Genomic DNA, 16,438 nt, shown 5'->3' with positions numbered 1-16,438 from the left:
TTGTTTGGCTGTGCACCGCCCTGAGTCCTTCGGGAGTAGGGCGGTATAGAAATCTAATAAAATAAATAAATAAATAAATAAATCTCTAATCTGTTTTACCAAGTTCTCCTCATTCTGCAAAATACCAATTTTCTGATCTTCTCTCCATCTAGCTTGCAACTGTACATATTGAAACCATGTTTGAATTATCCTTTCTTCTCTTAGTTGATTCAAAGATTTTAATTGTAGTATACCTCCTTCCTTATTAAGAAGCTCTTTATAAGTAATCACATCTTGTTTTTGCTCTACACTTATATTCTCTATCGCGTGTCTGGGTATTGCCCACATTTGTAATTTATAGTTTAATTTATACTGATACTTTTTCCAGACACGCAATAAAGCATTCCTTAATATGTGACTTTTAAAAGCCTTATCCACTTTCTTATCATATAATAAATAAGCATGCCAACCATAAACCAAATCATATCCCTCAATGTTCAATATTCTTTCTTCTGTTAAATTCATCCAGTCACTAATTGCTGACAGAGCAGCTGCCTCATAATATAGTCTTAAGTTGGGCATTTTGAGACCTCCTTTTTCACGTATATCCTGCATTATTTTTTGTTTTATTCTCGGTCTCTTCCCTGCCCAGGCAAAATTATTAATACCCTTCTGCCATATCTTCAAATTCTCATCTTTTTTAAGTATTGGTATTATTTGAAAAAGAAACAAAAACTTAGGCAAAACATTCATTTTTACTGCTGCTATTCTTCCTAACAAGGATAATTGTAATTTTTTCCAGTTTTCCATCTCTCTCTGTATTTTTTGTCACAATGGATCATAATTATGCTTAAATAATTTCGCATTTGATGTCATAATATAAACCCCTAAATACTTAACTTTTTTTTACAATTTCAAATCCTGTTAGTCTTTCTAATTCATCTTTTTGATTTATAGTCATATTTTTAGTTATTATCTTCATTTTCTCTGCATTTATTTTAAATCCAGATACTTGTCCATATTGATTAATTATGTCCATTAAACCTACAACCGACTGTAATGGTTGGGTTAAAGTAACAACCAAGTCGTCTGTGAATGCTCGTAATCTGTAGTCATGCTGCCTAATTTTAATTCCATTTATTTTGTCCGACCCACGTATCTTATTTAACAGAAATTCCAAGGTCAAGATAAACAATAATGGAGACAAAGGACATCCTTGTCTCATTCCTTTTTCTATGTTAAAAATATCTGTTAAACCACCATTAATTATTATTTGCGCTGTTTGTTTCTGATATATTGCATTAATAGATTGTGTAAAATATTCTCCAAACTGCATCTTTTCTATTATTTTCAATAAGAATTGCCAGTTCAATCGATCAAATGCTTTCTCCACATCAAGAAATATCAGCACCGCAGGGATTTGGTTGTTCTTCCCCAAATACTCCAATAGTTAACAACTTGCCTTACATTACTCTTCATTTGTCTACCATTTATAAAACCAGTTTGATCATTATGAATCATTTGTTGCATGATTGTCATTAACCTATTTGCTAGTATTTTAGCAAAAATCTTGTAATCTGTATTTAAAAGTGATGTAGGCCTATAATTTTTTGGCTGAGTGTGGTCTTGCTTCTCCTTTGGAATCAGAGAAATATAAGCTGTCCTCTAGGATGGGGGTACAACTCCTCCAGATTGTATGTTGGTAAATAATTCTTTGAGTGGTCCCACCATTTCTGACTGCAAGTGTTTATAATAAGCAGCTGTCAAACCATCCGTCCCAGGAGCTTTGCCCACTTTCAACTGCTTAATTGCAAACATAATCTCCTCGGAAGTTATTGGTTGATTTAGACCCTCCCTTTGCTCTTTTGTAATTGTAGGAATATTCTCTTTCTGTAAGTATCTATCTATATCTATACTTTGAATTTTATCACTAGCATACAACCTCGCATAAAATTCTAAAAATGCTTTTTTAATCATATTTTGCTGATAAACCTCTTTACCTTTATATTCTATTTTCTCTATGGTCTGTGACTTGTTTTTTCCTTAACAAATATGCTAACCATCTCCCTGGTTTATTAGCATTGCAAAAAGTATTATGTTTAGCATATTGCAAATTAGTTGCGACCTGATCTGCCATTAACATATTAAATTGCCCTCGCAATAAGTTAATTGCCTCTTTTATTTTCTTGTCTACTGGGTTCAATATCAAAGCTTGTTCTTTTTTTTAAATTTCCTCTTCTAAGTCCTTCCATTTTTTTTTCCTGTTTACGTCTATGTTTATTATTTAAATATATCAAAATACCTCTCATATATGCTTTACTTGCATCCCAAACCATTTCTATAGATGTACCCTTATGCATATTTATAATGAAAAATTCTCTCATAAATTTTTTACATTCTTTTACATTTTCCTCATATCTAAACAGATTTTCATTTAACTTCCAAGACCTCTTAGATCCCATTCCATATTCTAATTCCATCCAAACTGGACTATGATCCGTTAAAACTCTTGGGCAGATCTTCGTCTTCTTCACCCTAGAAAAAAGATCATTAGTAATTAATATAAAATCAATCCTAGAGAAAGATTGATGTCTATCAGAAAAAAAGGTAAAGTCTTTTTCTTCGGGGTTCCTCTCTCGCCAGATATCTCTCAACTCCATATCATCCATCATTTCAAAAAATGATTTTGGCAATCTTGAACGCGTTGAGATATTCTGCAAGAGCCCCTTCTTATCTTTTTTAGTGTCCAAAACTCGATTCCAATCGCCCAGTATGATACATGATTTATAATCCCATTGTAATAACTTGGAATGTAAAAGCTTATAAAATTTTTCCTGTTGTTGGTTCAGTGCATAGACTCCAATTAAAAGTATTTTTTCTCCTTTTATTAAAAGTTCAATTGCTATAAATCTTCCTTGATCATTTGCTTCAATTAATTTGGCAATTAAATCTTTTTTTAGGTATATAACTATACCATTCTTCTTCTCAGGAGCAGATGCAACGAAATGTATACCCAACCTTGCATTTATTAAATATTTTTGATCTTTATTTCTAATATGAGTCTCTTGTAAACAAATTACATCATTTTTAAACTGTTTCTCCTCTTTTGTGGTGAATTTAGGCCATTAACATTCCAAGTCAAAAATCTAATTGCCATTCTTGGCCCCCTGAAGCTTTTGGAGCATCTGCTGGAAATCTCCATGCATTTTACTTTTTGGCCCTGCTCCTCCCACTGCTTCTGTTTTGTAGTGTCTTGAATCATCTGAAGTTGCTGCACTCTTAATTCTTCTTGACCCTTGACTGCCGCTCGGGTCTGTCTTTGATCTTTAGGTTCTTCTATCTCCAAGACTTGAACAGTAGTTGAAAGTTGTATTAATTCTTCTTGAGTAATCAAAGCTCCCTTTTGGGCCTGTGCCAACATTTCTTCCTTCTCCCCCTTTCTTGCCCCCTCTGCTTCCGTCTTCCTTCTCGCTTCTGAGGGCTGTGGGCATCCAGCCTTTAGTACATTGGTGTAAAAATATCTTGCCTTCCACACTGAGTTAAGACGATATCTTTCTCCTGAATAGTTCACCACTAGTCCAGCTGGAACTTCCCTTTCTCAGTTCTTTCTCAGTTCTTCCACCAGAAAGGCATAATACCTTTTGGCTCTCAACATTTTGGGGGGGATCTCTTTCAGTATTAAAACCTCCTGCCCCTGCACTTGAAGTTTATTTTTAAAAGTGACTTGTAGGATTTCATTGCGTATTCTCCTTGTTGTAAAATAGACTACAATGTCTCTTGGTAAATGTTTCTGTCTGGCAACCCATGAATTGACATGATAAATTTTGTCAATTTGCCATTCAAGATTTGCTTTTTGATCTCCCATTATCTGTGCAAATGCTTCTGAAAAGATCTCTCTCAAATTCTCTTGCTTATTTTCTTTGAGGCCTCTTATTCTCAAAGCAAATTCCATATCTCTATATTGTATCATTATCACATCAGCCTCTGCTCTTTCCATCTTATCCTGGACCTCCACCATTTTATTTTCCAAGTTCTCATTAGACTGATTAATTTCTTCCACTTTTTCATCTACTGCTTCAATATGGTCTGCTAAACCTTGAACTGCCATGATAATATCTTCTCTAATTTCTTGATTTCGCTTTTGAATAATCTCTTTAATTTGAACTATCTCCTCAGCAATATCTCGAATTTTATCCTCAAACACTGAAGTAATTTTTTTTTCCGTAACAGAGGCTTGCGTTTTAAGGGCTTCCTGCAACATTTCAAGTGTTAATATTGTTGGTTCCGTTGGAACAGAGAGAGATTGCAATTTGGACGTTTGAGCTGGCGAGCTCCCAGCACTTTTGGGGACTATAGTCTTTATTTGTTTTGAAGCCATTTTTAGTTTCCAATTTGAATTTATTCAGCAGCCAGAACAATAAATCCACCAAATCCCAAAATTCCCAGTCTTTAAATAATATCAATCCTTTTTTTAAAAAGATCACTGCTGTAGTCTTTTTAGCCTTTAATCTTCTTCTTTTTTTTTAAAGCAGAAATCTTTAATTTTGAACAGGGACTGCCAGCACTAAACGAAACTTTCCTTTTTAACTTTCGCTTTCACACCCCATTAAAGCTCAATCGCCATCTTGGTTTCACTTTCTCCCCTTAATAAATCAGAAGGAAGTAATACACATTTGGAGTTAAAGTTCAGTACTTGCAAATCTGATCTCTCCTGAGTTTGCTCAGCCTGCTTCCGAATGATGTTTATTCCAAATGTTGTTTGCAGGAGTGGTCGTGGCATCTTCTTCTGCTTAAAGCAGAAACGTCCCAGATCCGGAGCTCTGTCGGGCTTCCAGGGAGCTCTCACCCTTTGAGCCCCAGAATTGTTCCTGGGGCTCCTTGGGGAGCTCTACTTACTCCCATCTGCTCTCTTCCTCCCCTTTTCCCGGGGAGAAAGTTTCCAAGCCGCTAGACAGCTGATTTGTGCTGTTCTAGCCGCTTTATGAGATCGCGGGGCTGGCGCTCACAAAAGGAGCGTCTTTGGCACCTGCGGTGCCACTGGAAGTCGCCCGTATCAAACCAATATTTTATAACCTTTGGGGAATGAAAATACTGTTTAGAGTAAGACATTAAAAATATTCTCAAGAACAAATTTGTTCCATCCAATTTATTATTTACATACACAAAGTTCAATTACCCAGTTTACTTGGTTATTTCTGCCTTTAGGTGAGATGGGCGGTATATAAATTTACTAAATAAATAAATTGAATAGTTTTGTTAATTTGAGACTCTTCTTGAAGAACAATATCTCACATTTTTCTACAAATAAAACCATTTTCTTATTACTTGATATTTCTAAGAATTATGGCCAAAAGAAAGGGGCATTTTTTTTCTCTATACAGTAGTCCTCAACTTACAAATACAATTGAGCCCAAAATTTCTCTTGCTAAGCAGGACAGTTGTTAAGTGAATTTTCCCCCTTTTTACTGTCTTTCTTGCCTTAGTTGTTAAATGAATCATTGCAGTTGTTAAGTTCTTAACACAGCTGTTATGTGAATCCGGCTTCCCCATTGACTTTGCTTGTCAGAAGTTGCAAAAAGTGATCATATAACCCTGGGACACTGCAACTGTCATAAGTATGAGTCAGTTGCCAAGCATCTGAATATTGATTATGTGACCATGGGGGTGCTACAATGGTCATAAGTGTGAAAAACAGTTATAAGTCACTTTTTTTAATGCCATTGTAACTTCAAGCGGTCACTAAACAAACTGCTGTAAGTCGAGGCCTACCTGTATAGGATGTTCCAAAAATCAAACCCCAAGGGGTGAGTGCAATATGCTTGATTAGTTTATATTTTTTTTCACAGAAAATGTTACCCTACTTAGGAAAGTTCTTAGGCTATGCATCAAACAATTGTAGAACTCATTAGAAACCATGGTTAGCACATCAAACTAAAACACATATTAAAACAATATTCTTTACAAATTGTATTTTTCTAAAGTGTCCATTCTTATTCTACTATTCTGCTGAAAATACTTTCCAACTCTATGAGAAAAAGCTCTGCTTCCTTGGAATTATATATTATTCAGATAAGATTGCTCTAAGATAACTTCCCAAATCTTGCTTACATGAAACATCTTCCATTTATTTAAACTGAATACAGCCTGCTTGGTTTTTGTTTGTTTGTTTGTTTAGATTTTTAAGCTCAAACTCAAAGAAGCAAACATACCTAATAGTCCTTTCTCATTCTATTTTTCACACACCAACAACCCTGTGAGATCAGTTGTGCCTGGCCCAAAATCACCCAATCTTTCTCAAGGATTCCATGGATGAGAATCCTCAAGGGGAAAACAACTCAAGAAGCTTGGGACATTTTGAAAAGTGAGATTATAAAAGCTCAGTCTAGCACAATAGCAATGAAGAAGAAAAATAATAGATCTCAAAAGAAAGCAGCATGGCTGCATAAAGAACTCTCTAACAAATTGAAAGACAAAAAGGACAAGTATAAAAAATGGAAAGAGGGGCAAATAATTAAGGCAGAATATCAGCAAATAGCCCGAGCCTATAAAGATGAAGTGAGGAAAGCTAAGGCTCACAATGAACAAAGGCTTGTGACTAAAGTAAAAAATAACAAAAAAAAAGCTTCTTCCAACATATTAAAAACAAGAAAAAAGTCAAGGAAACAATTGGCCCATTGCTGGGAGAAAGTGGCAAGAAGGCGACAAGCAACAGGGAGAAAGCAGAACTACTTAATTCATTTTTTGCATCTGTCTTTACACAAAAGGAAAAAACAGTCCAACATATCAAAAACAGCACCACAAAAAACAGATTAGGAACACAAGTTAAAATAGGGAAGAAAATGGCAAGTAAACACCTGTCTACCCTAGATGAGTTCAAATCACCAGGACCAGATGGATTACACCCCAAGGTTCTGAAGGAACTGGCAGACGAGATTTTAGAACCACTGAACTATATCTTTCAAAGATCCTGGAGCACAGGGGAACTTCCAGAGGATTGGAAAAGAGTTGATGTAGTTCCCATCTTCAAAAAAGGAAAAAACAAAATAGATCCAGGAAACTACAGACCTATCAGCCTGACCTCAATACCAGGGAAGATAATCAAACAACCAATCACCAAACACCTAGAAGCAAACCAAATAATAACCAAAAGCCAATATGGGTTTGTCAAAAACAGATCATGCCAGACTAATCTTATTGCATTCTTTGACAAAGTGACAAAATTAGTGGACCAGAGGAATGCTGTCGATATAATTTACTTGGACTACAGTAAAGCATTTGATAAAGTAGACCATAATTTACTACTGGATAAAGTAGAAAAATGTGGGTTAGACAGCATCACCACCAGATGGATTCGTATCTGGCTGACCAACCGCACTCAACATGTAGTCCTCAATGGAACTGCATCTACATGGAGGGAAGTATGCAGTGGAGTTCCCCAGGGCTCTGTTTTAGGCCCAGTGCTCTTCAACATCTTCATCAATGACTTGGACAAGGGGATAGATGGGGAACTCATCAAATTTGCAGATGACACCAAGCTGGCAGGAATAGCCAACACTCCAGAAGATAGGCTCAAGATACAGAAGAATCTTGACAGATCCTTGTCAAGTTGATAGTGCCCAATTTGAACATTGGACGCTATCTAACAAAATGAAATTCAACAGTGAAAAAAGCAAGGTTCTACGTTTAGGGAAGAAAAACAGAATGCACAGGTACCATGTATGTGGTACCTTGCTCAATAGTAGTAACTGTGAGAGGGATCTTGGAGTCCTAGTGGACAATCATTTAGATATGAGTCAGCTGTGTGCAGCAGCTGCCAAAAAAGTCAACACAGTTCTGGGCTGAATAAACAGAGGGATAGAATCAAGATCACGTGAAGTGTTAATACCACTTTATAATGCCTTGGTAAGGTCACATTTGGAATACTGCATTCAGTTTTGGTCGCCACGATGTAAAAAAGATGTTGAGACTCTAGAAAGAGTGGAGAGAAGAGCAACAAAGATGATTAGGGGACTGGAGGCTAAAACATATGAAGAACGGTTGCAGGAACTGGGTATGTCTAGTTTAATGAAGAGAAGGACTAGGGGAGACATGATAGCAGTGTTCCAATATCTCAGGGGTTGCCACAAAGAAGAGGGAGTCAAACTATTCTTCAAAGCACCTGAGGGTAGAACAAGAAGCAATGGGTGGAAACTAATCAAGGAGAGAAGCAATTTAGAACTAAGGAGGAATTTCCTGACAGTTAGAACAATTAATAAGTGGAACTTCCCTGCAGAAGTTGTGAATGCTCCAACACTGGAATTTTTTAAGAAGATGTTGGATAACCATTTGTCTGAAGTGGTGTAGGGTTTCCTGCCTGGGCAGGGGGTTGGACTAGAAGACCACCAAGGTCCCTTCCAACTCTTCTATTCTATTCTATTCTATTCTATTCTATTCTATTCTATTCTATTCTATTCTATTCTATTCTATTCTATTCTATTCTATGAAATCTAAAACAGGAATAAAACTCATAGTCTGCTGATTTCTAGTTTGGTGCCTTAATTGCTAGACCAAACTGCTAATGTGATTTGAGTTTCAGTAGCTTTATCTAAGGTATCTATTTTCTTTCACTTTAGGGCACTCTGAAAGGACCTTCTCCTGTGTTTATTTATCATATAAATAAAAGCAATTAAAATCTGACAGAGTGGCACTTAGGAGACATGCTTACTCCGTTGCTTACTCTGCTGCTGTGCCTGCCCTATGGAGTTGCTTTCCCTCCCACATTCCAGGTACTCTGACCCTGCCTGCCTTTTGGAAAAGGCTCTAAGGACCTAGTTTTGTAGACTGTACTATATGATCTGGAGTTGGTTGGTGAGAAAATTGGGTTGCAGTTGGCAATCTTTGTTAAAAATATAGTTTCATGTAATTCTTAGCAAATGTTGATAACTGACCATTAGTTATCTCTGATAGTTTCAGATGAAACAATATTTTAATAAAGAAGTTTTGACAGTGGGCTTTCTATGTAGGCTGATTATTAGGTAATTATTTTCTTTAGTAGGAACCAGAGCCAGGAGGCTGTTTATTTACTGTAAAACAATGTTATCACACAGCTTTTTTTTAGCAATATGTAAAATTATTGAGAGTTTCTAAATATTCTTCTCAGAGGTATTTATAATACCCAGAGGCTTATGTTATGGGTCCCTTGAATAAAATTACTTAATCTTTTAAGAGCATAATTGATCCTTGGTATTAAAATACCAAGAGCCTTGGTAGTACAGTGGTCTAAGGCACCCTGTTATTAAGCTGGTTATTAAGACCAGCTGCCTGCAATTACTGCAGGTTCGAATCTCGCCAAGGCTCAAGGTTGACTCAGCCTTCCATCCTTTCTAAGGTAGGTAAATTGAGGACCCAGTTGTGGGGGCAATAAGCTGACTTTGTATAAATATACAAAAGGATGAAGGCTATTGCTGAGCACACTGTAAGCCGCCCTGAGTCTCCGGAGAAGGGCGACATATAAATCAAATTTAAAAAAATCAATAAACATATAAAACATTCATTATTAAAAACTATAAAAAACACTAACGCAGGAGAGGATGATGTAAGCTACAATAATCGGGTCATCACAAGATCTCCCCAGTCTTCTGAGGCCTGAAGGCATAGCCAGTTTTTGAGGAGCCTGCAGAATGGCAAGGGGGGGGGGGTGGAGTTAACCTGAGGGGAGTTTTCTTAAGGCAGATGCTACAGCAGAGAAGTGATGTTCCCTGACAGATGGGACCCACAGCATGCCTTCTCTGCCAGATCTGGTGGGATGGACAGATGTAATCGGGACGAGGCAGTATATAGCAATAGCACTTAGACTTATATACCACTTCATAGTGCTTTTACAGCCCTCTCTAAGAAGAGTCAGTATATTGCCTCCAATAATCTGGGTCCTCATTTTACCCACCTTGGAAGGATGGAAGGCTGAGTCAACCTTAAGCCTGGTGTGATTTGATCTGCCAAATTGCAGGCATCTTGCAATCAGCAGAAGTAGTCTACAGTACTGGTTCTAACCACTGCACCACCATGGCTCTTATAAAACATTGTTACATATAACTCATATACTAAGAATAACACATTTTGATAAGAGTTCTTGAAAGTTTAAAAAACACAGGAAGATAATTTAGGATTTAACATTATTGACCTTCACCTCCATGTTTAGCATTCCATGGAGATAACCATGAAGATAACCCATACTGAATTATACTACAGTAAAATTGTACTACATGGATTGTAATCTTTTGAGTTCACATGGATTTTAATCAACATGTAAACTGGGTATATATTACATTTTTTTCATAGTAATGCAGCCTTTTTGGTTTACATTTTTGAAGAAATTGACAGAATTATTCAATTTACCCAGAATCTATTGGAGTTGAGCATCTAATACATTCATTATAGAATAATTGATAATTATACTGATGTATGCTATTTGTTGGATAGTGTTGGACTTCAGGGTTTAGTGACTGTGGCAATGGACAAATCAGAAACTTGTTTGGACAAGAAACCAATCAGACTCAGTAGCTCAGACTAACCAACTTGAACCCAGGACAAAACAAAACAAAACAAAACAAAACAAAACAAAACAAAACAAAACAAAACAAAACAAAACAAAACAAAACAAAACAAAACAAAACAAAACAAAACAAAACAAAACAATAAGGACTCTGAAAATGACCAACTAGAAACTGGAATGAACAAAGGACCAATCTGAAACCAAGACCACCAAAATGACCAATCAAGATTAGGCACAAAAAATAATCAGAGACCAGCACTCATCAACCTGCATCAATTGCAAATCAGTGCAGCTAAAGACCAAAGAGAAGCCAGAATGCTTGGCTATAAAGACAGGGTATAAAATTAATCAGTCAGTGCCTGCTCATTTGCTATGGCCTGTGTACCAAAAGATCTTGCCTTTGAAGATATCAGTCACAGTTGCTGATGAAAAATCAAGAAATTTATTTCTTAGACTACTATCACTAAACTTTGAAGCACAATACTGCTCAATAATAACTAACTTTTATATAAATCCTGTTTAGTTTTTTGCAATATTTCTTAAGACGTTAGCTATTTCTATAGCTAATATTAATGTAACATAAGCAATTGATTCAATTCTTGTGAGACAATGATTGCTGGGTTTGTTATATTAAAACACTGAAAATTAAAATACATTTTCATTAAATGCATGATATCCAAATTTGGGAAATAGCTCTGTCTAAAAAAAAAAGACATAAGAAAGAAGTTTGAAAAACTTATATGGTGAAATTATTCAGATTTGGTCACCTTTTATTATCTATAATAATAGTATTTCATAAATATTTTGAAATTTAATTATTTCTATATACTTTATTGAAATTATCTTTCATTGATTATTTGTGACTACTTTCTTGTATTTGTATTAACATAAAAGAGATCTCATTGTGTTGGTGTATCTGGTCATTACATTTCACTCTGTCAGCTAGGTATATAAACTTATTGCTCAGACAATAAGAATTTTATCTTAGGAATTCTATTTCTAAATATTTAACTTTCTCTTTTTTTACAGTCAGTCACTATATCTTTTATTATAGAGATTCAGTGGTCGAAGCTTCAACTGATTTTTATTAAATCAGTTTGTAATAAATGATATTTATTACAAACTGATTTAATAAAAAAATAACTAAAATAACAAATTATAAAGCAACATAGTGAAAACAGAAGCATTAACTAATAAGAATCAATAAAAGCATTGCTAGTCACAAAGCTAAAAGGATAATTAGTTTTATATAAATGATTTAATTCAACAATCCAGATTACACAACTGTTTCATGGGTGCATTCTGATGTTTTCACACACATATATAACTTTGTCATATTATCATTAGTTACAGTTTATCATTATTGACAACCTGTTTTAATGACTGCATTAAATGCAATAATAAAGCATAAATGCAATAATAAAGCATATACATATAATTAATATGCAGCTTACTGAAAATAAATGTCAGTTTCTGGTTTGCTTGAGAGGTCAGGAATGTGCGTATGCAAGTTTTCTGCATATAACATAAAACTGTATTTCCAGAAATTTCTGTTACATATCCTGATAGGCGGAGATGTTTTTACAAATTATTTATTTTCCATTTTAGTATATATTTTATTCATAGCTTTACAAATGTCATAGAACATCTGTCTATGACCACTGGATACAATATTTTGCATATCTTTCAGTTTGTCTACTAAGATCTTCTCACATATACCCATGTGTACTCTGCAGACACAAAAGCCTAGACAAAATAGCTTTAAAAGAAGTTCAGTTGCATCACTTTCTACGGTGTCACCAAAATCATTCCAGCAAAACTATACCTTATCATGAAGGTACTATATTCCAGAAGAATACAAAGATGCAACACTTACTTGCTCGGAGGATGTTCTCCTTACTGCTGCACCTGGATTGGACCTGTAGAGAGAAGGACAGAACTGATAAAGCAGAACAAACATTATAAAGTGACTACAGGAATATAGTGGGCAAGCTCCTGGGACCTGGAGACAGAGGCTATATTCATTTTTAAAAATCTTCTTACACAACTTATATTTAACAAACTGTTGCTTAACAGTTTGAATTAAATATAAACAAGAGAAATTAAGCCAATGTATAGAATACAAATTTTGTTTAAAGCTGAACCGTAATAATTTAAATATATATATTCAATTTCAATTATGCTTTATCTTTATTACAAATATATTAATGAGAAAAATATAATAAAATCTATATTTTACTTCAAATACGAAACACAGAAATAAAATACTGTTGGAGATACTTGGAGCTGATTGTAATAGAGCACTTAAAACAGGACAAGATAAAATAAACACCGTACTTAACATTTCTAGCTGTTTCAAACTTTGATCAATTATTTCCTAAGCACAAATTTCTTCAAAACTTTGATATTATTGTTTGTCTTAAACATGATATCTGATTAGACTATACAGGCGGGTCTTGGTTAATGACCACTTGTTCAGCGACTGTTTGAACTTATGACAGTACTGAACGAGTGGTTCTTACAAATGGTCCAATACCCCTGCAATCCTGATAGGTTCCAAATGGAGCTTGGGCCATTTCCTGAGACTCTGGCTCACGACTCGACGGAAGACCTGGTGGCCGCCTGGGATAGAGCGGCCGCTGGTGCTTTAGATCGGGTCGTGCCTTTGCGGCCTCTGACCCAGCGCCGAATCGGCCCAGCTCCTTGGTTCTCCGAGGAGCTGAGGGAGATGAAGCGCCGGAAAAGATACCTAGAGAGTAGTTGGAGGGCTAGTTGTTCTGGATCTGACCGAGCACTAGTGAGGTCTTATATGAAGACCTACTTAGTGGCGATAAAAGCGGCGAAGTGTAATTACTTCTCCGCTCTTATCGCGTCGGCAGATAATCGCCCAGCCGCCTTGTTTAGGGTGACCTGCTCCCTTCTCCATCTGGGAGCGCGGGAAGACCCCTTGCAACGGGGTGCTGAGGATTTTGCGTGTTATCTGCATGATAAAATCGCTCTGATTCGGGATGGCTTGGATTCTGACTGGGTGGGTTCAGGCGATGTGTCTGAGGCGGGTCTTGAGAATGTTATCTGGGAGGAGTTCGATCCTGTGACTCCCGAGGACGTGGACAGGATGCTGGGGAGATTGAACACAACCACATGTTTATTGGACCCGTGTCCCTCCTGGCTGGTGCTGGCTACCCAGGGGGTTACACGAGGCTGGCTCCAGAGGATCATTAACGCTTCTTTGAGTGAGGGTGTCTTACCTCCCGCCTTGAAAGAGGCGGTGGTGAGGCCCCTCCTCAAGAAGCCCTCTCTGGATCTGGCTGTTTTGGCAAACTACCATCCTGTCTCCAATCTTCGCTTTGTGGCGAAGGTTGTCGAGAGTGAGGTTGCGCGACAGCTCCCACAGTACCTGGATGAAGCTGTCTATCTGGATCCGTTCCAGTCCGGCTTCAGGCCTGGGTACAGCATGGAAACGGCATAGGTCGCGTTGGTTGATGATCTCTGGAGGGCTCGGGACAGGGGATGTTCCTCTGTCCTGGTCCTATTAGATCTCTCAGTGGCTTTTGATACCATCGACCATGGTATCATGCTGCGCTGGCTGGAGGGGTTGGGAGTGGAAGGCACCATTCTACGGTGGTTCTCCTCTTATCTCTCCGACCGGTCGCAGTCCGTGTTGGCGGGGGGGCAGAGGTCGACCTCGAGGCACCTTGTTTGTGGGGTGCCGCAAGGGTCGGTCCTCTCGCCTCTCCTGTTCAACATTTATGTGAAGCCGCTGGGCGAGATCATCCGTGGATTTGGGGTGCAATGCCATCTGTACGCTGATGATACTCAGTTGTACATTTCCACCCCAGACCACCCCAATGATGCCCTTGAAGTGATGTCCCAGTGTCTGGAGGCTATGCGGGTCTGGATGGGGAGGAACAGGCTTCGACTCAACCCTTCTGCCCTTCAGCCCTCGTCACCTCTCGCCTGGACTACTGCAATGCTCTCTACATGGGGCTCCCCTTGAGGAGCACTCGGAAGCTCCAGCTGGTCCAGAATGCGGCTGCGCGGGTAATTATGAGGGCAACATGGCGCTCCCATGTGACACCTTGCCTGCGCAAGCTGCACTGGCTTCCGGTGGTCTTCCGGGTGCGCTTCAAGGTATTGGTTCTCACCTTTAAAGCGCTCCATGGCTTAGGGCCTGGTTATTTGCGAGACCACCTTCTGCCACCGATAACCTCCCACTGGCTAACTCGGTCCCACAGAGAGGGCCTCCTTAGGGTGCCATCGGTCAAGCAATGCCGACTAATGACCCCCAGGGGGAGAGCCTTCTCTGTGGGGGCACCCGCCCTCTGGAACGAGCTACCCCCAGGAATACGACTAATCCCGGACCTCCGGACCTTCCGTCGAGCTTTGAAGACCTTCCTATTTCAGCAAGCTGGGCTGTCTTAAAATTTTAATGGGTTATTTTAAGGATAATGGGTTTTAATATTTTGGGAAGCCAATTCGATTTAATTCTGCTTTTAAATTATTTTAAATTTTGTATTGTATGTATTTTAATTTTGGCTGTGCACCGCCCTGAGTCCTTCGGGAGAAGGTGGTATACAAATTTAAATAATAAAATAAATAAAATAAATAAAGAAATCACGTAATCCGGGCATTTGGCAATTAGTCCAGATTTTTTTTACTATCGTGGTATCCCAGAATCACGATTATGATTTGTGGCCTTCATCGCTGGCTTCCTACAAACAAAGTCATTGAAGAAGCCAATAGGAAGTCAGAAGTCATGGTCACATGAGGTATTTACTTAATAACCCACAGTAATTAACTCAATGATGTAACTGGGGCCTGCCGGAACTACCATTCCTAAGCAACATAGTCACATGACATCATGCTTTATGACTGCCTCACTTAGCAATGGAAATTCTGTTCCTAATTATTGCCCTTAAGTGAGAACTATTGTATTATTATTTATCAGAGGGCCTATTGTAGGGAAATCAATCAGAATGTTTTTACAGAGGACTTTTGAGAAACATAACATCTTTTTTGTTTCTTACTTAATATACTGGCTGGGTTGCACTCCTGGAAACAACAGGTATGAGTAGTTCTCAGAGGCTCTAGCCTAATGAATAATAAAGGAATATTGGCACTTGATTTATTCTGTTCCCAAGATTCTGCATATTATATTATCTATACCATGTCTACAGTATGCACGAATATTAACCTAACCATATTCTAAACTGGGTATGTTTAGCATAAAGAAAGCATGTTAGCAAATACAAAGTGCTATAATCGGGAAAAGGGTTTGGATTTACTTGATCAAGGTGTAGAGGTTTTGCAGAGGAGGATCCAAACTTGAAATCAAGAGCAATTTTCTGACTGTGAGAGCTCTTTTAACAGTGAAGAACCTGATTCTTAAGTTGTGGGTACTCTAGCACTGGACTTGATGAAACAAAGATTGGGCAGTAATTTGTCTAGGGCAGGGGAGTCAAACTCAAAGCCCAGTGCCCAGATCTGTCTCACAAGGTGCTTAGATCTGGCCCGTGGGGCCGCCCTGGAAACAGTAAAGGCCTCTGCCAATGAAAACGGAGCTCGGGAGCTCTTGCGAGAGGGTTGTAGGAAGCTGTCGCAGCAGAAAATGGATCTTGGGAGGCAATTTTCGCTGGTAGAGCACTCGGGCCACCACAGGCGCCCCTGACACAAGTGACGTTGAGCTGGCCATGCCCACCCCAGCCCCCGAGATCAAACACAACCCTGATGCGGCTCACAATGAAATCAGTTTGACACCTCTAGTCTAGGGTGATATGAGGATTCTTGCTCTGGACAGGGGACCAATGTGCCTTCTAACTTTATGATTCTATGAATCTCTTAGTTTCTTGACAATAAATAATAATGGTACTCAGTAGGATTGTTTCTTACTAGATTGTATTTTGTTGAAGGGAGCTAGACAATATCACA

At 38.0% G+C, this 16,438-nt stretch overlaps 1 protein-coding gene across 13 annotated transcripts in view; it reads right to left on the bottom strand.

Annotated features, from left to right (window-relative positions):
- The window catches only part of GPHN (gephyrin), a 242,592-nt gene that overhangs the window by 35,307 nt on the left and 190,847 nt on the right, over positions 1-16,438 (bottom strand). For all 13 annotated transcript variants that reach the window (XM_070937712.1, XM_070937721.1, XM_070937660.1 and 10 more), the window contains one exon: positions 12,387-12,429. In XM_070937712.1, coding sequence (XP_070793813.1) covers positions 12,387-12,429 — 43 coding nt within the window. The remainder of the gene's footprint in view (positions 1-12,386; positions 12,430-16,438) is intronic.

Source organism: Pituophis catenifer, unplaced genomic scaffold (genome assembly GCF_029215685.1).
Source record: "Pituophis catenifer annectens isolate HBS135680 unplaced genomic scaffold, rPitCat1.0.hap2 SCAF_1, whole genome shotgun sequence".
NCBI classification, from domain to species: Eukaryota; Metazoa; Chordata; class Lepidosauria; order Squamata; family Colubridae; genus Pituophis; species Pituophis catenifer.
This window is presented reverse-complemented; position numbering and strand designations above follow the sequence as displayed.